We start from the raw sequence: 22829 nt of genomic DNA, 5'->3' as shown, positions 1-22829 counted from the left end.
TCCAAGTAGAATATGAATTAGAAAAATCTAACCTTCAAAGTGGCATGTGTAAATCATGAGTAATTGGTAAAAGTTCATAGGATTGCTAGGTGAAGGTGGAACCCTAGTGCTTTCTTAATTTGATTTCTCCCAAAACTGTTTTCTTTTCCCTCTAGTTTTAATATTGCAAATTGTCTTATCTTTAATAGTTAAATTCGTTTTTAATTTAAATAGGTTATAAAATCAATCATCCCAATTTCTACTTTACAATAATTAATTGAAATTTGGTTTGTTTCGAATTATTTAATAATCCCTGTGAAGAACGACCTTGCGATATCCGTTTATACTACAACAACCTTGTAATTCTTGCAAGTATAATAGGAGTTTTTAGCCCGTTCACATGAGTAGTAAAATCCCTATCAGTTTTTATTCAATTTTTATCGATATCGATAATATCTTGATATTTCCATCGAAATTTCCATGTTTTTGAACTACCGATATTTTCGATATCATCGATATTTTAAACATTGCTCTTGAGAAACCCATTATGAACAATTTCTGTTACAACCCTCTGTCGATTGATAATCTATATGGGAAAAAGAGTAAAAGCCCATATCATAAAATGCCCCAAACCCAAGAAGAACCCAAATTAAGCTTCAATGAATTCATTTTATCGACAAAAAAAAAAAAAAAAAAAAGCTACAAAAGAGCTTGTCTTAGTAACTAACTCAAAATAAAAATTCACCCAAAAAGAAAGCCCAAAAATATAAATTGAAGACTGAATTTTGTTTTAAGATCAAAGAACGTACATTATTAACCAAAGAAAAAGCACATATATAATTGGCTAAATAAAAAGCGCATACATTGGCTTCACTTTACAAGCTTCTTAAAAATAACTAATAAAGATCACAGAGGAATTTAAACCATGTTTTGTTGTTCTCACCAAACATACTTGGTCCATACGTAAAAATAAATATGTCGACAAGCAACGGAAATTGCATCGAGATGAAGGAGGCAACTGGAACACTGGCAATCAAAATGATTGGAATAACAATCGACGATTTCCCGTCAAGCATAATGTAAAGGGCACAAGAAAAGACAATCATCATGGTGGTGATAGATAAGAAGAGGGTGAAAAGGCCTATTATCATTTTCGTGGGCAAAGATTTGAAGAAATCATCTTCAGAATAACGTGACGTGAGAATGCCTAAAAACATGATAACCGAAGTTGTTGAAGAAAAGAGCGAGATTGCATCCGAAACTATAAATGCTGTGAATACTTTTTTAGTTAAGAATTTAGGAAGACTTGTCTTTTCATCATTACCACCAGGAACTGTGAATGCTGCAGCAAACATGATGGTGACAATGAGAGCACCTACAACTGTACACGAAGTTGCTGTTTCTTTCATTGACTTTTCTGCCTCTTCCCCCATTTTTTTATGATTCTCCTTAAATAATTCTTGTGGTGTCATACCATCATCATTTAGACATTCACGATCTTTGGGATCTGTAACGCTCTCCACCTCCTGCATTTTTTTGCGACAAAAGATTTTAAGGAAGTGACTATGAAATCTTTCTCTCTTCATATTAATTCTTGAACATTTGGTCTTTGAGACACCACATAACCCAATATCATTAATTAAGCCGTATATGATATTAGTATAGCATATATGATATTAGTATAGTACGTAGTTACATAATAATGTTTTCCTTTTAAATTTTAATGTATTCCTAATATGCTTGTGCATGTCGACAAACCTTTATTTTTAATTTTTAAAGGAAATAAATTCTGCATTCTTTTTTTTTCTTTGAAATTTGAATAAACACAATAACAAAATAAGGGAGGGAGTATGAGATAATGAGAGTAAAACTATAGCCACAAAAATGTGTATAAACAACATATATTTCATAAATATAAGCATATATAGCCACAAAAACTAGAAAAATATATATTTCATAAATATAAGCATTTATATATATATAAATAGTCACCTTGAACCATTGTAGTTCTCTTTGCATTTGCAAAGCTGCGCCTCGAATGTGATCAATCCGTGAAACTGAGGTAATACTTGCCACAGTATGTAGCACATTATTGCCAAAGTAATCTTTCCGCCCCACTGCCCCTTGCATTTGACGGAATCGTTTTTGGCCATCTTTATCTTCTTTTTTTTCTTGGCTCAACTCATGGATGACATATATAAGATTATAAAGTTTGTGGTGACGACATTCAGCAGCAATATGGAACATGCTCTGGTTTGTCCTGTTCACTTGATCATTTAATGAAATTGAGTAAACATCATCATTTGATTTAAAGGACTCATCCATTCCGACATTAAACCTATGAACAAAATACTCTGCATGCCCACATTCTGCTGCAACACGCAATGCTTCATGCAAGCCTTCAATAATGTGAGGGGTAGAAACTGATGGAACTACATCCGTTGCGGCTTTAAATATGAGAGGTAAAAACTGATGGACCCGCTCATGCATCAATTTCATCTCATATATACGATTGATTATTCCTATGTTCATTCAAGAAAACAATTACAATCATTTTAAATTAATATTGACTATTAATAAAACAACAAAAAAAAAGGGCTTTTAGATTTTAGGGCTTTAATAAGATTGTTTTTAGATTTTAACCTGAATGGTTTTCAAAATCTAATATAAGTCATTATTTTTAAAACTTACCATATTTAAGTAATTATAGCACATTCTTATTATTTATAAACTTACCATTTGAAATTCTTTACCCATTCATAATTAATGTATATTTTTTGTGCTCCAATCATATTAATAGATACAAATTCATTCAAAATTCAAATTATTATTATTAAAAAATTCAACAACAAAACAAAAACAATCTAGGCATAACTTTCGGTACCTTATTTTATTCATAGGTACAGAAGTATCGGTACGAATGTTTCCGTACAAATTTGTCGGTATGTAACTATAGTATCAATATGTACGTAATATGCATATACATATATATATGGAGAAATTCATGCACAATGAAAATTATATGATAATATATGACTGTTCTTATTGTATGAACAATGATAAATAATAAAAATACGTAATATGCATATACATATATATGGAGAAATTCATGCACAATGAAAATTATATGATAATATATGACTGTTCTTATTGTATGAACAATGATAAATAACATTTTTATTATTTATAAGAATCAATATATAACCTACAAACAAAAAACTCAATAATTATTACAACCTATTTAATATTCAAAAATTACAATTTAATGACAAGGATTAAAATTAGTTTTTAATCTTAGACAAGGATTAAAATAGAATTTTTATTAAGATGTTCATATATTTTTGTAGTAGCATTATAAAACAATTTACCATGGCATTAACAAAAACCAAATTGCATTGCAGACGTGTAAAATACCTGAGGAGATTAGATGCCTTTGATTCTTTTTTTGGTTTGAGAGAGGCCTTTGATCACTCAGGCCATTTTCATTAATGGGAGGAAGAGGTTTTATGCGTATACCTATCAAGATAAGAACACAAATCCAATCATTAACTCAAAGAAATATTCTTCTGAAGCAAAATTTGTATGTTAATTTTTTTTTTTTTCTTTTTTTTTTGTATGTTAATTGTTATCAAATCTTTGATTCATTTTATACATATGAATGATCAAACAATTTTTACTTTATTTGATGTTTTGTAGAGATGATCTTTAGATAGTGACTAAAAATATGAACGTTTTCGATTCTACAATGAAAATCATTGTTTACAGTGACAAAAAAAAAAATCATTATTTACAATTTGGTGAATAAGGAAGTGCACTCATAAGTGTACATAAGTATTATTCGCAATAGAATTACCCTTATCTTTATTACCCATAAACAGGTTCAGTTATGGATAACACATCCAAACCCAATCTGTCCTATTGTCATATCTAACCTCTATTAGAAAGATGTTACAATTAAATGTTATATGAAAAATATAATAAATATAGTATTACTAGCTTTCGTATTTGTCATATTACTCATTAATTATATATAGTAACTACAATATACTATACATGTCAGAAAAGCAATGGAATAGGGTTCTCAACAACGGAACATAGATGTGAACGTATAATTCATATAAAATGTGAAACAAAAATGTGAATATATTGCATCAATAGGAATAGAACTGGATATCGGTTCAAAACTATTTATAACAGTTTATAATTTTAGAGGTATGTTGGTGTGAAAATAAAAATATGTTGATGTATAATTCGAGTCATTGGACCAACTTTACAGAAGTGGACTATTACTAACAGTGAATCACAAACTTAAACTTGTATCAATTTTTTTCCTTTTAGAAAAATTGCAGTTACGAAAATATGACGAGAAAATAAAAAGCAATATTGTAATTTGTACTAACCATAATAGATCAACTTTTCCCATAAGGTGAGTTGGCTTCCACTTAAGAATGCTGAACGGTTTTTTACCAATGTTACTAAGGGGAAATCTCCATTGTGGTCTTTAGCCAAGGTCAACAGTGGATAACGTTGAATCAAATCCCAGACAATATCTGTATATATAATACAAGTGTGAAAAAAGAACATTGTAAATATACAGAAAAAATTTGTAACAAAAAAAATCACACTGAGAAAAGTTTGGCATTAATAATTGGTCATGTTTGAAACTGGACCAGTATATATTGCAAGTATACAGAGAAAAATTATAAAATTATACCAAATCTCTTGTGAAGAAAACCGCTAGAAATAAGTTGAGCTCCATCGCGAACTCTTAGTGTTTGGCGTGGAGTGAGGGAATAGAGATAGCGAGCCATTCTTTTTCCTTTTTCCTGCATCTCAGCCACGACAACTGGAGGCATACTTGTAGTAAAAATGGTAGGTAAATTGTAGTTCTTATCAACCATGCATTTGGCTACTTCAACCCTTTCTGGATATTCTCTTACTAAATAATGAAGAGCTGTGCGACCAAGATCATCTTGTATTGCCAAGTCTTCCTTTTCCATTAAGTCCACCAACTTTTTCACAATGCGCACGCTCAACTTGCTAGGCTCACAGAGTGCGTTGTGAAGAGCTGTACGGCAACGGAAGTCTTGTATTGCCAGGTCTTTCTTTTCCATTAAGTCCACTAACTTTTCCACAATGCGCACGCTGAACTCTCTAGAATCACAAACTGCGTCGTGAAGAGCTGTACAGCCAAAGATATCTTGTATTGCCAAGTCTTTCTTTGCCATTAACTCCATCAACTGTTCCATATTGCGCACGCTGCACTTGCTTAACCCATTTACTGCGCAGTGAAGAGCTGTACGGTCATGAAAAATTCTTTCACTTCCTAGCTGGCGATGTTGGCTAAGAAACTCGATCGCATTATCCCAATCATTAGACTCCACATATTTGACGAAAGTTTCACGGATATTATCATGCCCTGCCATGCTTGTCAATTGCTAACTTTCCCATAATTGAATGAAAATAATTAAATATGTTGATGCACAAAATCAGCGAAGACTTTGGTACAACAGAAAGTGTCAGGTTTTGTGACCTTCGCTTGGTTGCTTGGTTGCTTCAGTCACTAGTGAGGATAAGTACGTAAATGAATAGAGACAGAGAAGCAAACACAGGATGTACGTGGTTCACCCAGATTGGCTACGTCCACGGAGTAGATGAGTTCTTATTAGTAGTGAAGGGCTTACACAAGTACAAAGGATCAAGCTCTCAATTTAGTGAGTTCTTGTGAATGATTTAACACAAAATGGCATTAGGCCATATTGTGGGGGAATGACCCCTATTTATAGAAAAACTTGTAGCTTTGTCACATTGACATGTGTCATGTTATGATTGGTTCTTGATGTTGACACGTGCTGCGCTCTGATTGGCTTCTAATCTTGACACGTGTCGAGTAGTGATTGGCCTCCTGGTCGGAGGGGAACTCTTCTGGGTCCTTGACAGTATAGCGTTGGCCGGTGCTCGGTAGTTTCGGGATTGGTCAAGTATGGTACAAACAGTGCTCCCCTAAGTTCCCGAGTGAGGGAAACTCCTCGGTTGGGGACTTGCAAGATCCAATCCCTTGAGTAATCACGAAACTTCTAAGTACCGAAGTGTGGTCTGATCTTCATCTGCCCTTCTCTGGAAGTACTTTTCCTCCATCCGGGAATGGTGTATTTAGCTGATGTTGACGCACAAGGTAATGTATCAATTTCACTTGAAGCTTAGTTGTAGTTTCGGGCTTAGTCAAGTGTGATACAAACCCTATAGTAGGAGTCCCCCAAGTCGCCGAGCTAGGAGATCTGCCGAAAGAGGTGACAGACAAGGTAAGCAGTCAAACTTCCAAGTAAGCAACCCAGGATCAGAGGTTTGACGTCGGCTTCCGGTTGATTGTTCTCATTCTCCTTGTCTCTCATTCAACTGCCAGGATAAGGAGAAGCAAATGGATAAGAGATGATATGAGATACTTTTGCTTTTGAAGAAGTAACTTTCCACAGGCTTATTCTTGAACTGTGCTGGAGGGTGTTCTGGTGCCCTTCAGAGTATAAGGCCGACTCAAAAATTTGAGGGTCAAAACAAGTCCATCAAATCTAGAGTACGTTCGACCTTGATGATATGGGATACTTTTGCTGTTGACGGAATAATGAATGTGGTATGGAAAGGTGTCGTGCTGTAGTGATCTGTTTCAGCTCACCGTTGAACCTTCTGCTTCAATCTTTTGCATGGCAGAAGTGGTGTGCAACCTTTGCATTTAAATGGTCCTTCAGAACATTCCTTCATAGTGACTCATCCACGCTTGGCAGCTTCAGTGTAAAGAGCCAATATCTGATCAACTGTCATGAGGTATTTGCCGGTGGAATTCGTGACCTTGACAGCAGTTGAGGATGAGTACTCGAGAGCAATGCTAAGTAAGCAACCAGGCAAAGGCTCCAGGCAGTCAGTTCCAAATTGGAGGTTTGATTTCAGGTTCCGACTGACTGCTCTCTTTCTCCTTGTCCTGCAGGTGTGGACAAGGACAAAGACAAAGACAGGGAGAAAGCATGATATGGGATACTCTTGCTTTCGACCCTGATGATATGAGATACTCTTGTTCTTGGTGTGGCTTATTTGCTGAGGTATTATCGGGGGGAAATAAAGCTGAGTATTTCGAGAGGTTATGTTGAGGGTGCCTTTTCGAATGCGAGAAAGGGTTGAGCATTTTTGCAGGTTTGCCTGTCCGTTGAGGAGGGAGGTCAATGTATATAGGGATTTCCCAATAACAAGTAGTAATGCTATTCCTTTACCCTTCTTGGTCACAGCAATGTAGTGGGAGCTGCCAGCTTCACGTGTTTTAATTTTGTCAGAGCACTTTGAAAAAGTGGTATGTGGTATCTGGAAAGCTGATATTACGTGTGGAGATTACAGACAAGCTTTATCTAAGGAAATCTGGCTCTCGAAGTTCTGAGAGTTGTGCCTCTTCGGTTTTTGAACAAGCAATCCCGTCGAGGATCTGACTCTCGAGATTCGGAAAGCGGTGCTACTCCGGTTTTTGAGAAAGTAATTATGTTGGGAGTCTTTTCTCGAATGTGAGTAAAGGTTGGTCGTTATTGCCAACCTGTCTTGCCACAAAACACGGAGGTCGACACACATAGGGACTTTCCAGTTGTCAAGCAGTGGTGCTGTTCCTTTACCCTTATGGGTAATAGTAGGGTAGCTGGCACTTCGAAATTCTCATGCCTAAACTTTGTCAGAGATCTTTGACAAAGTTATATGTGGTACCCGAGGAGTTGATGGTGCATATGGAGAGCGGTGATTGATCAGTAAGATTCACGTGCTTTCTACTTCACCAGAAATCTTCGACAGATTGCCCGTAATTTCCGCAAAGCTGATTGTGCATGTGACAGGTGCTGACGAGGCTGCAAAAGCAGGTGCTTCTTCGATTTCTGAGATCGGCCCTCGTGGTCTCTGAGCAGCCCAGCTTTTGAGAAAGCATTCGCCTCTTCGATTTCTGAGATCGGCCCTCGTGGTCTCTGAGCAGCCCAGCTTTTGAGAAAGCAAACGCCTCTTCGATTTCTGAAGCTCCGTCGAGTGCAGATTTTTATAGAGGCTGGCATTAAGTTCCACAGCACACTTGAATCTCTACCAGTAGAAGCTCATTTCTTGCACTTCTAAGATCTTGATTTGTCTGACCTCTTCCTTCTTCAACACATTTGAAAATGTCTGGACCCTCCGACCGTCGTTTTGACTTGAACCTTGGAGAAGAGACAGCCACGCCTTCTCCAAACAACATATGGCGCCCATCCTTCATATCCCCTACTGGTCCTCTTACCGTTGGGGATTCTGTGATGAAGAATGATATGACCGCTGCAGTGGTGGCCAGGAACCTTCTCACTCCCAAAGATAACAGACTACTTTCCAAACGGTCTGATGAGTTGGCTGTTAAGGACTCTCTGGCTCTTAGTGTTCAGTGTGCAGGTTCTGTGTCTAATATGGCCCAACGCCTATTTGCTAGAACCCGCCAAGTTGAATCATTGGCTGCTGAAGTGATGAGTCTCAAACAGGAGATTAGAGGGCTCAAGCATGAGAATAAGCAGTTGCACCGGCTCGCCCATGACTATGCTACAAACATGAAGAGGAAGCTTGACCAGATGAAGGAATCTGATGGTAAGGTTTTACTTGATCATCAGCGGTTTGTGGGTTTGTTCCAAAGGCATTTATTGCCTTCGTCCTCTGGGGCTGTACCTGGTAATGAAGCTTCAAATGATGAACCTCCAATGCCTCCTCCTTCTGGGGTTTTGTCAAGTACTGAGGCTCCGGATAACCACCCTCCGGTGCTTTCTCTTTCTGGGGCTCTACCGACTGCTGAGACTTCCCCTAAGCAACCTTTGTGAAGGCTCCCTTTTGTTTGTTTATTTTGACTCATGTATATGTACATATTTGTGGCTTATCGAAAATATTAATAAATAAGCTTTGCTTCATTTCAACATATTGTGTTAAATACACCAAAGCCTTCTTCATAAAGTTCTTTGAATTTTTGCTTTTGTTGAAACCTGTATTGTTGAAGCTTTGTGAGTGAAGCATGTAGTTTGAGGTAGTGTTCCCTTAATTTCCCGAGTGAGGAAAACTTCTCGGTTGGAGACTTGAAAAATCCAAGTCACTGAGTAGTCACGAACTTTTGAGTACCAAGGCGTAGTAGCATATGGTGGGAGTCCCCCAAGTCTCTAGTCGAGGGAGTTGACGAATGAGGTGTCTTGCTAATAGTCCATGTCGTAAGTACCAAAACTTCATTCTTTTGTTTTCTAAGTGGTAGCCCCGGACGTTTTCTTCATAGATTTTGTTGATGAAGGTTGCTAGGCCCGAATAAGTGGAATTGCAGAAGGTGTAACCGTTGGTGCATTAACATCATAATGGAAGCATCACAATGATGGAAGCATCACAATGATGAAAGCATCATAATGATGAAAACACCATAATGATGAAACATCATAATGATGTTTCTTTGGTGGAATTGTTTTTCATTTCCCCTATCAACCGGAATTGTTTTTCAACATAACACCATCATCTGTAGGTCGAATCACAAAGTTGTCTTCATGAAAGTTGTTCGTTAATTCCTTAACTACAACATATCCAAATTGGAGAGCCATCGGAGCAGTACAACTCCAGAAATCCAGGTATGATGAGTGACTGTTTATCATTTGTCTGTCAACCCGTCAGATTTGTTGTGAGCTTTGAAACTCTATTTTCTCTTGCTCAGATCAACATGCTTTCTTCATTGAAGTTGTTCCTCAGCTTATGAACTACAACATATCCAAATTTGAGATCCCTCGGAGCTGTATAACTCAAGAAACTCAGGTATGATGAATGACTGGTTATTATTTTTCTGTCAACCCGTCAGATTTGTTGTGAGCTTCGAAACTCCATTTTCTCTTGTTCAGATCGGTATGCTTTCTTCATTGACGTTGTTCCTCAGCTTGTGAACTACAACATATCCAAATTTGAGATCCCTCGGAGCTGTATAACTCAAGAAACTCAGGTATGATGAATGACTGGTTATTATTTTTCTGTCAACCCGTCAGATTTGTTGTGAGCTTCGAAACTCCATTTTCTCTTGTTCAGATCGGTATGCTTTCTTCATTGAAGTTGTTCCTCAGCTTGTGAACTACAACATATCCAAATTTGAGATCCCTCGGAGCTGTATAACTCAAGAAATTCAGGTATGATGAATGACTGGTTATTATTTGTCTGTCAACCCGTCAGATTTGTTGTGAGCTTCGAAACTACATTTTCTCTTGTTCAGATCGGTATGCTTTCTTCATTGAAGTTGTTCCTCATCGACTCTTTCATAACATATCAAAAATTCAGGATGAACTAACGGTTAAATATTTCCAGATCTTCGAAACATCACAACAGCTTCGAAATCTGCAAGAAGCCGACTATCATGTTTGGAGCTTCAACACTTTAATTTCCGTCGCTCAAACAGAAATGGTTCCTTCTTGAAAGTTGTTCATATGCTCAAGAACTATAGGGTGTCCAAAATTCAGCTCCATTGGAGAAGAGCAGAGGTTGCAGAAATTTGATAGATGAAAGGAGGCGGAAGAGGGAGAGAGAGAAAAAGTCTCTTGGGTTGGATTTCTATTTTGGGGCAGATTCCAATTTTTGTAGCACCTTCATTATTGATGAATTGCTTGTACTTTTGTCCATTATGAAATTTGGGACTTTGGCTTGTTGTTGGATCTATTATAATATGTTTGGGAACATATATAAGTGAATAAATAAGAAGGAAAATTTTGGGCCCTTGTGGGTGTAAAACAAAAAATGTTTATGTTTACCCAAGTGTTTTTGTACAAGTTCAAGGGCATCTTGGGTTTTGTGAACAAAATTTGTTTATTTGGAGCAAGGTTTTGTGTTGAAGCTTTGTAGGTGAAGCTTTGGTGTTGAAGCTTTGTGGGTGAAGCTTTGGAGGTGAAGCTTTTCGGGTGAAGCTTGTTGGGTGAAGCTTTTTAGGTGAAGCTTTGTGGGTGAAGCTTTTTAGGTGAAGCTTTTCGGGTGAAGCTTTTTGGGTGAAGCTTTTTAGGTGAAGCTTTTCGGGTGAAGCTTTTTGGGTGAAGCTTTTTTAGGTGAAGCTTTGATGGTGAAGCTTTTTGGGTGAAGCTTTTTAGGTGAAGCTGTTTGGGTGAAGCTTTTTAGGTGAAGCTTTGATGGTGAAGCTTTTTGGGTGAAGCTTTTTAGGTGAAGCTTTGTGGGTGAAGCTTTGGAGGTGAAGCTTTTCGGGTGAAGCTTTTTGGATGAAGTTGTTTTTTTTTTTTTTTTTTTTTTTTTTTGGCGCTTGACACGGTCTTCATTTGCTTGTTTTGTAGTGACTGTGGAAGACAGATTGCTTTCTGATTGAGAAGGGTTCCGGCATCGCTTGCTATGAATGTAAAAGAGTGAGGGCTGAGTTGGCTAAATTACCTCTTTATTGAATTCATTGCCAAATGGCCTTCATTACATAGGATGCCGAACGGCTATAGCTCAACACTTGTACATCGTGAGTCTATTTGTAGTAGTACTTCAAGTGATCAGCGTTCCATGGATGGCCAAGGGTCTTGCCATCGGAGCTTCTAAGTGTGTAAGAGCCAGGGCGACTGATGCCAATGACTTCATACGGTCCATCCCAGTTTGGACTAAGTGTGCCTTCACTCGGGACTCTGTCGCAGAGTAATCTTTTCTTTAAGACCCAGTCTCCTATTTTGAAAGAACGAGGCTTGACCCTAGAGTCATAATAGTTGGAGATGCGCTGCTTGTAGGCGACATTCCTCAAGTGAGCTTGGTTTCTGTGTTCCTCGACTAAATCCAAGTTGAGGGTGAGTTGTTTGTCATTTTCACTTTGAATGTAGTTCTGGACTCGGAATGTTGCTTGCTCGAGCTCAACAGGGACAACCGCCTCTGTGCCAAAGGCAAGTGAGAATGGAGTTTCTCCTGTTGAAGTCCGATATGAAGTGCGATATGACCAAAGAACTTGGGGTACAAATTCTGGCCAACAGCCTTTAGCTTTGTCCAAGCTGGTTTTCAAAGTGCGCTTGATTATTTTGTTGATGGCCTCAACTTGTCCATTAGACTGGGGATGAGCTGGAGAGGCAAAGCATAAGTTGATGTTGAACTTAGAGCAGAACAACCTGAACTTCTTGTTGTCAAACTGTCGCCCATTGTCAGTGACTATCGCATTGGGAATGCCGAATCTACAAAGGATGTTCTTCCACACGAAGTCTTCTATCTTTGCCCCAGTAATGGTTGCCAAGGGTTCTACTTCGGCCCACTTTGTGAAGTAGTCCACTGCAACGACTGCGTAACAGACTTTGCCCTTCCCTGCCGGCATTGGGCCGATCAAATCAAGTCCCCACTGGGCGAAGGGCCAAGGGCTGATCATAGGAGTAAGAGGCTCTGGAGGGGAATGAGGAATAGCCGCATATCGTTGACATTTGTCACATGAGCGGGATACTTTGATGGCATCCTGGTGGAGTGTTGGCCAGTAATATCCTTGGCGAAAAGTCTTGTGTGCTAGGGACCGAGATCCAGCATGATCTCCACAGACTCCCTCATGTATTTCCCGAAGGACGATTTCCGCCTCGGCAGGCGTAAGACACCTTAAGTATGGCAGGCTAAAACCTCGCTTATAGAGTTGATCATTGATGATCAGGTAGCGGGTAGACTTGTATCGAATTTGCTTAGCCTGGACTTTATCATTTGGGAGGGTGCCATGAGCAAGGAAATTATAGATCGGGGTGATCCAACTATCCCTACGTTGTAAGTTGCATACTTCTGCGGCCATGGTGCTTGGTGTTGCCAACAGTTCGACATGAATTTTTCTTTCAATCTTGTCTTCCACAGCTGAGGCGAGGCGAGCCAGGGCGTCTGCATGACTGTTTGCCGCTCGAGGAACTTGGGTGATCTGGTAGTGGAAGTGCTTGAGCAAAAGTTGTGTTTGCGCAAGATATGCTGCCATGGAGCTGTCCTTAGCATCAAAGTTGTTGGTAACCTGGTTGACCACTAATTGGGAGTCACTGAAAATATCAATTTGTTTAACCCCGAGGTGTTTGGCCAAACGTAATCCTGCTAGAAGGGCTTTATACTCGGCCTCATTGTTTGATGCCTTGAATTTGAAACGAAGAGCATACTCCATTGCTACTTTGTCGGGCGTAGTCAAGACTAGTCCCGCTCCACAGCCCTGTTGGTTGGATGAGCCATCAACATACAGACTCCATGCTGAGGTCGTTGATTCTACTTTCTGAGCTTCCGATGGTAATGAAGCTACTGCTTCAGGTGTAGAAGCAATGTCAACAGGATATGTGAAGTCGGCGATGAAATCTGCTACTGCTTGGCCCTTCTCAGCTGGCTTTGGTTGGTAGGAGATGTCAAACTCACCCAACGCTATTGCCCATTTGATCATTCGCCCTGAAGTGTCAGGACTTTGGAGTATCTGTCGAAGAGGATAATTGGTAAGCACGATGATGGAGTGCGCTTGGAAGTAAGGGCGGAGTTTTCGAGCAGACATGACCAATGCCAGAGCCAATTTCTCAATGTTAGAGTACCGTGTCTCCGCATCTTGTAAGGCTTTGCTAGCGTAGTAGACAGGTCGCTCAATATTCCCATCCTTTCGAATGAGAACGGAACTTACGGCTGAAGCTGATACCGATAGGTAGATAATGAGAATGTCTCCTACCTCGGGCTTGGAGAGTAGAGGGGCTTTACTCATGTACTCCTTGAGGTTTTTGAATGCCTCGGCACATTCATCAGTCCATGTAATGTACTTCCTACTTCCCTTAAGTGCTTTAAAAAAGGGAGCACATTTGTCTGTGGCCTTAGAAATGAACCTGGTTAAGGCTGCCACCTTGCCAGTAAGGCTCTGGATGTCCTTTGAAGTTACCGGTTCCTTCATGTCGAGGATTGCTTTGATCTTCTCGGGATTAGCTTCAATGCCTCGTTGGCTAATCATGAAACCTAAGAATTTGCCAGAGCCTACGCCGAAGGCACATTTGTTGGGGTTTAACCTCATTCGATACCTCTTCAAAATAGTGAAAGTTTCATATAGGTTGGTGATGTGTTGGTCAGCATGTTTGCTCTTGACTAACATATCATCAACGTAAACTTCCATGCTCTTCCCAATCTGCTCGGCGAACATTGAGTTGACTAGTCTCTGATAAGTCGCTCCTGCATTCTTTAGGCCGAAAGGCATGACTTTGTAGCAGTATAGTCCTCTGTCGGTAGTGAAGGCTGTGTGTTCTTGATCCGAAGGGTTCATGAGGATTTGGTTGTATCCTGAGTAAGCATCCATGAAGCTCAGGAGTTCACACCCGGCCGTAGAGTCTATAAGTCTGTCAATAAGAGGAAGAGGGAAGCTATCTTTCGGACACCCTTTGTTTAGGTCGGTGTAGTCAACACACATTCTCCACAAGACCTTTTGAAGCAAAAGACTTTCTTTGGTCGGATTTTTCTTAACAAGGACCACATTTGCTACCCATGTCGGGTAATTGACTTCGCGGACAAAGCCTATGCCTTTGAGTTTTTCAACTTCTGCTTTCATTGCCTCGTATCGTTCAGCGTCATAAGATCTTCGCTTCTGTCTCACCGGCTTGATCTTGGGGTCAATACTCAAACGATGACAGATGACATCGGGAGAGATGCCTGGCATGTCCTCGTATGACCAGGCGAAGACTTCAGTGTTCTCTTTCAAAAAAGATATCAATGCTAACCGAAGGGGTGGTGACAATGTGGTGCCAATCTTCACCATGCGATCTGGATAATCTCTTGAGATAGGTACCTTCTCCAACTCTTCAGCAGGTTGGGCTTGCTAGGTGAAAGAGTCATCTCGAGGATCATCGGGTTGATTGTTGCTATCAGGAAGATCCAAGTTCGCTTCATCTAGGCTGGTCTTTGTGACTTGGTCATGTACAGACAGGGTTTCCTTGGGTCCGGGCAAGTGTTGTTGCTTAACTGAAGTGTTGTAACATGATCGTGCACTAAGCTGATCTCCTCTGATGTAGCCGTTGCCATGGGGGGTTGGAAATTTCATCAACAGCATATGCGTGGATACCATAGCCTTGAGATCATTGATGCATGTGCGCCCAAATATGACATTGTATGCCGTTGGGCAGTCAACCACTAGGAAGTTAGTGGTAATGGTAGCCGTGTAAGGGCCTGTACCAATAGTAAAGGGTAAATGTATGCTCCCTAAGGGTTGCACGATATCACCGGAGAAGCTTATCAGAGGAGAAATCGAGCGATCGAGCAAGTGTTCAGCTACACTGAGTGCCCTGAAAGCTTCGGCAAACATGATATTGACCGAAGCCCCTGTGTCTACGAGGATTCGTCGAACATCAAAGTTGGCTATGTGAGCCTCCACGATCAATGGGTCGTTATGAGGGTAGATGATGCCTCTTTCTTCCTCAGGGTAGAAACATATCGGATCCCAGTTAGGCTTTTGATACTTCCCTCCCCTGATGTCTTCCACGTGAAACACTTGGTGACCAGGCCTCAGAATTCGTTCACTGTTTTTCATGGCCCTATTGGAAGATTCAGATATGGGTGTGCCGCCGCTTATGGAATATATGACATTCACCTGGCGTTGGTTACGGTTATCCCTTTGAGGGTGAAGGAGGAATTGATCAATTTTTCCTTCTCGTGCCAAAGCTTCAATACGATCACGGAGGATGATACATTTCTCGCTATCATGGCCGTTATGCTCATGGTAGCAACAAAACATGCCCGCGTTATTCGGGGGCGTGTAATCTGGGTGCCTCGGCTTTGGCTTTGGTATCAGGTGAGCTATGCTGGGGTAAATGGCCGCGCATGTGGCATTCAAGGGCGTGTATGTCTCATACCTTGGGGTAGGGGGTATCTTGACGCGGGTTTGACCCACTGCATTGACTGCCTGGGGGCGAGCGTTATTGTGGCGATACCCTTGGTTATCGGGATAGTGTCCCTTACTCTTTTTACTGAAAGGAGAGTGGTGAGGATGGAAATCCTTCCTCTTGCCTTGAAATTGATATGTCTGTTGATTCGGTGAAGCATTATGCAAGGCATGGGGAGGTGCCACTGCTGTTTGGAAAGTCGAGGTCTTCTCATTTAGGTGAGTCTGGCTTCCACCTCCCACTTGTTGATAAAGGATGGTTGTAGGGGGTTTCTCCTGATATGTCTTTGCCTCGGCGGAGGCATGGTTATAAGCCTGCGCCATCACCTCAGAGTAAGTCTTCCAAGTATTGGCATTGATCATGTATTTAAAGAAACAATCACGTAGGCCTGCCGTGAAGGCTTTGAGGGCAGTCTTGTCGTCTGCCTCGGCACACCGGGAGTATTCATGGCTGAAGCGGCCAGCATACATACGTAATGACTCGTCTGGCTTCTGGCGGATAGTGTACAAGTCATCTGCAGAGTGCAAGCGATCGGTTTGGAAAATGTGTTGGGAAACAAATAGTTTCCTCAATTCCTCAAATGAGTCTACCGTCTCAGGTGTAAGACGACAATACCAATTTAGAGCTCCACTAGAGAGGGTGGAGGGGAAGAGAAGACATCGCTCTTCGTCGGTGTGCATCCGGTATGCCATGGTGGACTCAAAGAGGTTAAGGTGCTCAATCGGGTCCTCTTTTCCAGTATAAAGTTGCAAGCCAAGCTTTTGCTTTGTCTTTGCTTGAAGGGGGGTGTTGAGGATCCTCCTTGTAAGAGGGCCAGGCCTGGGTTGGTTCCAGTCAGGTATTTCAGCCTGACGTTCAGCCTTCAACTTGTTTACTTCCTCAAGAAGTTGTAGGACAAGGGGGTCCTGAGCGGAGTTATGTGTCACTGGAGCTTTCTTTCGTAAATCTCCATCTCCTCTTGGAATTAGGAAGGTTTGATCAAGGGCATGTGATTTTTCCCTGGACTCGCTGTACTGGCTTCCAGGGTATGTCTGTCGGAACACCTCTGAGTCCCCTGTACCCTCATGTCTCTCTGGGACTTGTTGCCCCTTCCCCAAATTGGTGGCCAGCTTGGGCCGTGGCAGGGGACCGAGTCTCTCAGAAATCCTTGGGTCATTAATCTTTGAGCTTATATGGATGGAATTCTCTCGACGTTGCCTCAGGAAATCCCGACAATCGCGAAAGACGGCTTTCGATCCTTCTGCCCCTTCAGTAAAGAGGTGTCTCCCTCCACTTCTCATGGTTCGGGTTGAAGCAACTGGGTTAAGAGAAGCCTCATGTTGATTATCAGGTCGAGGGGTAATCTGTTCCCTATCAGGGATATCTATGTCGAATGCATGTGACCCTCCATGTTGGAGGGCACCCAGTTGATGGTTGACTTCCACGGGGGCAACAAGCTCGCGTGTCTGAGCTTGCCTAGCTTCGTGGAGTGTCTCGAAGAGCTTCTCATATTGCTCCTGGAGGACCTCATTCTTCATTGCTATCTTGTTGTTCTGAGCTTCCAACTCATCGACTTTAGCTTGAAGAAGAACTCGTTTTCCTTCCTTCTTTCGTTGTTTCGCACTATGTGCAAGGGGGGTGTCATTCTGTGTGCTGTGGCTTCCTTCGCTTCCCATGTTGGAGAGGGATGCCTGGTCAAAAGAAAGTGTACGAATGATAGAAACCAGCTTGACACAGCTGAAGAGAGTAGGAATAAGTGTCGTTTCCCACAGACGGCGCCAAATGTTGATGCACAAAATCAGCGAAGACTTTGGTACAACAGAAAGTGTCAGGTTTTGTGACCTTCGCTTGGTTGCTTGGTTGCTTCAGTCACTAGTGAGGATAAGTACGTAAATGAATAGAGACAGAGAAGCAAACACAGGATGTACGTGGTTCACCCAGATTGGCTACGTCCACGGAGTAGATGAGTTCTTATTAGTAGTGAAGGGCTTACACAAGTACAAAGGATCAAGCTCTCAATTTAGTGAGTTCTTGTGAATGATTTAACACAAAATGGCATTAGGCCATATTGTGGGGGAATGACCCCTATTTATAGAAAAACTTGTAGCTTTGTCACATTGACATGTGTCATGTTATGATTGGTTCTTGATGTTGACACGTGCTGCGCTCTGATTGGCTTCTAATCTTGACACGTGTCGAGTAGTGATTGGCCTCCTGGTCGGAGGGGAACTCTTCTGGGTCCTTGACAGTATAGCGTTGGCCGGTGCTCGGTAGTTTCGGGATTGGTCAAGTATGGTACAAACAAAATACAATTTGAAAACAAATGGGAAATTCTACGGTAGATGAATTAAAAGAGAATGGATTATTGATAAAGCTGTTAATTAGTACCAGTCCTGCATTTCCACATTCTATCTACTGGACAAAACCAAAATAATATAGGTGCCTGATTAAGTTGAAGACACCACGTGTAATGTTAGTGCTGAGCCATATTGGGCCTAAAATTTATATCATGAAATAGAATTATATAAAAATCTTAATTTGTTTTTTCTTAAAAGAAGACTAGCAAATGGTTTCACCACAGTAATCTATCATTTCGTGGATCAAAAAGACTACAGAGGCATCTCTCCTTGATCATCATCGTGTGATTCACCAGTATCAGGAATCGAACCTAAAACATACCGTGTGAAATGCGAGCCTGAAATTCGTTTCCAACCACTGTACCACCTCGTGGTGGTTAAAAATCTTAATATGTTAGGATCATGGTGTATATATATATATACCTCCAGTGCGCCCTTCTTCCATTACCACCAGTGGGGTCAGAGTCAGAGACATATACGCTTCAACAATTGTCTTCATACCTGAAAATGAAAATCTTGACGTTTAGATGATGGATGCCATTCAATTCCTAACTTTCCTTTTCTTATCCCTTCGTACAAATTGCTCTGTGTAAAAGTAGTACTGAAGAAATAATTGGTGTGCATACTTTGATGTGCTGCAGTTTCCAGTACATAATAATTATGTAACACATCACATTGTGAGAATTCTTGATTGCATGTGTGGATATGGATATATGTGAGGATACGAAGGTAAAAGAATCTTACATCGGTGAAAGAATAAACCTTACAATGACTTATAAGATGTTGTGTGGGTTGCCAGTTGAATTTTTGGTAGAACTTCAACTTTCTTCAATATGTATGTACGTACCTTGTTCATCTGATGATCGATTATATGCTGGTCTCAAAGTTTCTTGCAAAGTATCCCATGCGCCATTGGCCGTGTCTGCGTCCTTGATAAGTTTATACGCATCTTTCCCGCAAGAATTCTCGATTGCATATAAGGCTTTAGCATCCTTCTTCCTCAAAGCCTCGTTGTTGTTGTTGTCATACTTGCGTTCGACAACGTCCCAAAGATCTTCGGCCAACAAGTAGCTCTTAATCCGAGAACTCCAATCGTCATAGTTTTTACGGTTAAGAAGTGTAGGAACAATTGTAGTTGTCATGTTCAATCTGTACAATTTAATCAACGAGATTTTACGTTAATCAAGCGTATGTGAAGAAAAAAAAAGGCAAATATTTCTTAATTTTAAATAAGAAGCTTTGGTCGTTGGTGTTTCTTCTACATGCTCGCCCTTCCTCTTCAGTTCTCTTCACCACCGCCAGCATTCCCACCGACGAAAAACAGAATGCAAAAATAGGTTCCATAAGAAAGTGCCCAACAGGAACTACTGTAGACCAAAGATTTTCAGCTTATGTGTTTATAAAGACAGCGTGCAGAGGCAGAGCTGAAGGGGGAAAAAAATACTCAAACTGAAAAGTAAAGCCCGCTAGCAAAATAATAACTAATAAATTTCAACACTACGAAGCACAGAAACCTGTATGTGCACATTGATAAGATATGATGGGATATGGATACGACACTGATTTTGCTAAGCCGAGAACAAGAGAAGAAATCATAGTATGTGTGTTTATATTTCGAATTTTTAACTTCCAACTCAACTCGATCACCTTTTACCTGATTTTCAATAAAGGGTAACCAAAGGGGAAGCAACAAGATCCAAGAACGAAAACGAACCAAAATCCCGATCTGACAAGGAAGAACCTACAATCCAAGATATAAACAAATTGGAAAATATGTCCCCAAAATGATAACAAGATATGGAAGATAAAAAAATTGAAATCAAATGGGAAGAATGGAGAGAAATTTAAAGAGACTTGGAAGAATTTCATTCTAACATGAGATAAAAAACTTGAACGACAAAGACAAGTAAGAATCGCACTTTCACAAAAGAAAAAGACAAGTATAATCTCAACTTTGATGTGTTGTCTTTTTTTTTTTTTTTTTGGTCTACTTGTAAGACAAGTAAGACTCTTATCTTTTCCTTTTACAAATTATAGAGAAAATTACATTCCGCATGAAATTAGTGATAGATGTTATATATGTACAACCTTATTGGATACATTTGACAGTGGAGCCTTCTTTGCTTTCCCCATCATGTATACGGTGAATCGCAATTTCACAAAAGAAAAAGTTAAGTATAATCTCAACTTTGATGTGTCTTTTTTTTTTTTTGGTCTACTTGTTAGACAAGTAAGACTCTTTATCTTTTCCTTTTACAAATTGTAGAGAAAATTATATTCCACATGAAATTAGTTGTGGATGTTATATATGTACAACCTTAGATACATTTGATAGTGGAGCCTTCTTTGCTTTCCCCATCATGTATACGGTTTAATTTTCTTCTTCTAAGGAAGATACACTTTCATCAATCGTGCCTAATTGATCACAGATGAGAAACTTGAGCAACTACGAAGACACGTAAGAATCACATTTTTACAAAAGAAAAAGACCGAAGTATAACCTAACCCTTGATGTGTTGTCTTTTTTTTTTTTTTTTGGTCTATTTGTAAGGCAGGTAAGACTTGTATCTTTTCACTTTAAAAATTGTCAAGAAAGTTATTTTCCACGTGAAATGGGTAGTTAATATTATATATGTACAACCCTCTTGGATACATTTGATAGTGGAGTCTTCTTTGCTTTCCCCATCACGTATATAGTTTAATCTCTTCTTTTGAGGAAGACACACTTTTCTCAATCGTGCCTGATTGATAACAGATGAGAAACTTGACAACTACGAAGACATGTAAGAATCGCATTTTCACAAAAGAAAAAGACCAAAGTATAATCTAACCTTAGATGTGCTGTCTTTTTTTTGGTATACTTGTAAGGCAAGTAAGACTTGTATCTTTTCAATATAAATTCTAGAGAAAGTTATATTACACGTGAAATCGATAGTAGATGTTATATATGTACAGCCTTCTTGGATACATTTAATAGTGGAGCCTTCTTTGCTTTTCTGATAATGTAAACTGTTTGATTTTCTTCTTCGAAGGACAAACTTTCATCTACTTTGCCTGATTGATAACATATGAAAAACTTAAACAACTACGAAGACAAGTAAACATCTTGTTCTCGCAAAAGAAAAAGACATAATCTCCCCTTTAATGTGCTGTCTTTCTTTTCTTTTTCTTTTTTTTTCTTTTTTTGGGATCTACTTGCAAGACAATTATATCTCATATCTTTTCTTTTTACAAACGAAAAAGATGTAAGAATCTTGTCCCCAAAAAAGAAAATTACCAGAATATAATCTCACCTTCGATGTGATGTTTATTTTTGGGTAGATTACACGAAACTACTTTAATTATGAATCGAATCATAATTTCATACCTCATGTTTTTAATATTGTAATATCATACCTCAACTTATGAATTTGTTGCAATGTTAGAAATTCGTTAAATTTTCTGTCAATTTAGCTGTTAAATGATGATGTGACAGGAGCACAGCCCACTCCTTTGCCAACTGGACTAAAAAATTAATTAATTAACAATAAACTAATAATTTTTTGTTTACAATTAAAATCAATTAAATTGGCTAAAAAAAATCAAATTAAAAAACAACTCTCTTAGGCCATGTTTGGCACACAGTATAAGACATCGGATAGTACTAATAATACGAAGTACAATGTTTGGTTCCCGTTTAGATTAAATAACCACCGAATTAAATAATCATGGCCCACCTTTTTTATATTCTCTTCACCCGCTTGCTTATACTGTCCAAAACCACGGTACAATTTAGTCGGGTTGAAATCTCTCGCTCTCTTCTTCCTCTCCAGACACACTCTTGCTCTCTTGAATCCCAAGTTCGTCTTCTCAAATTCTTCTTCTTCGTTTGAATCCCAGTTCGTCTTTTCATTTTTCTTCTTCCCAGGTTTTGCCCCCTCTGTTCTTCCCCTTCCCTTTGTTCTTCACCGTTGGCCAAATCACCATTGACCCAAAATAGCAGCACTAATTCACCAATCGTGGGGTTTTATTTATTGCAATTCTATATGTTACAAAGTACCCCCTCTGAATCTGGAGCAAAGAGTAGACAAAAAATAAATAAATAAAAAAGGAGTAATTAGGTTTTCATCCTTATTTTTACTACTCTATTGATTAAAACCTTATTACTTTTCAATTTTTGATCAAGGTCCTTTGTATTAATAATATCATTAATTATTTCAATAATAAAATATTTTTTATTTATAAATATATTCATTTAATATTAAAAATGTTACAATTAGTATATTTATATTTATGGCTAAATTTTTTATCATATATTTTTATTTTTAGTTTGTACCCATTTTTAATTTGCAACCCTTTTTTAATTTGTACCAATTTTCCTTTCAATTTTAATTTGTACCCATATATTAATTTCTTTTTGTGCCCATATTTTTTAAAGTTTTATTTGTATTGTACCCATATTTTTTTATTTATTTGTACCCATTTTTATTTTTGCTAAATGTACCCATTTTGAAGAATGTACCCATGTTTTGATACAATAATTTTTTGGTTATTTTTTATGAATGTACCCATGTTTACACACACACACACAATAGTATATTTATATTTTAATATTTTTAATCCCACAAATTATGTTTTTTATTTAAAATCTCATTAATATAAACAACTATAATTTTAATTTTTAATTTAAAAA

At 39.2% G+C, this 22829-nt stretch overlaps 2 protein-coding genes and 1 long non-coding RNA gene across 4 annotated transcripts; 1 reads left to right on the top strand and 2 right to left on the bottom strand.

Annotated features, from left to right (window-relative positions):
- The window catches only part of LOC126582928 (NADPH-dependent diflavin oxidoreductase 1-like), an 85639-nt gene that overhangs the window by 50681 nt on the left and 12129 nt on the right, over window positions 1–22829 (bottom strand).
- Window positions 745–20041, bottom strand: LOC126582926 (uncharacterized). 3 transcript variants are annotated; one of them, XM_050247153.1, is made up of 8 exons: window positions 19812–20041; window positions 19005–19306; window positions 18581–18658; window positions 4694–5398; window positions 4380–4529; window positions 3394–3495; window positions 1972–2501; window positions 745–1505 (listed from the first exon to the last, which is right to left on the bottom strand). In XM_050247153.1, the coding sequence occupies exons 1-8, from the start codon at window positions 20024–20026 to the stop codon at window positions 876–878; spliced, it is 2712 nt and encodes a 903-aa protein (XP_050103110.1). In that variant the 5' UTR covers window positions 20027–20041; the 3' UTR covers window positions 745–875. The 3 variants fall into 3 exon arrangements, with proteins under 3 accessions (XP_050103110.1, XP_050103112.1, XP_050103111.1); XM_050247155.1 differs by having other exon boundaries at window positions 19420–19947; XM_050247154.1 differs by having other exon boundaries at window positions 19005–19524; window positions 19812–19943.
- LOC126582935 (uncharacterized) lies at window positions 9590–10223 on the top strand. Its single transcript, XR_007609629.1, has 3 exons — window positions 9590–9786; window positions 9870–9967; window positions 10051–10223. It is a non-coding gene; the product is annotated as an uncharacterized LOC126582935 (long non-coding RNA).

The sequence above is a fragment of the Malus sylvestris genome, chromosome 9 (assembly GCF_916048215.2).
Source record: "Malus sylvestris chromosome 9, drMalSylv7.2, whole genome shotgun sequence".
Taxonomy (NCBI): Eukaryota; Viridiplantae; Streptophyta; class Magnoliopsida; order Rosales; family Rosaceae; genus Malus; species Malus sylvestris.
The sequence above is the reverse complement of the archived record's forward strand: the minus strand, read 5'-3'. Positions and strand labels throughout refer to the sequence as shown.

Bases quoted from the DNA above. Each gene is read 5' to 3' on its own strand.
- LOC126582926 (XM_050247153.1), bottom strand. From the start codon at position 20,026: ATGAAATTCTTCCAAGTCTCTTTAAATTTCTCTCCATTCTTCCCATTT. The intron at 18,659-19,004 runs GTACGTACATAC...TTTCATTTTCAG, and splicing joins TCGATCATCAGATGAACAAG to GTATGAAGACAATTGTTGAA. The intron at 1,506-1,971 runs GTGACTATTTAT...AAAAAAATGCAG, and splicing joins GAGAACTACAATGGTTCAAG to GAGGTGGAGAGCGTTACAGA.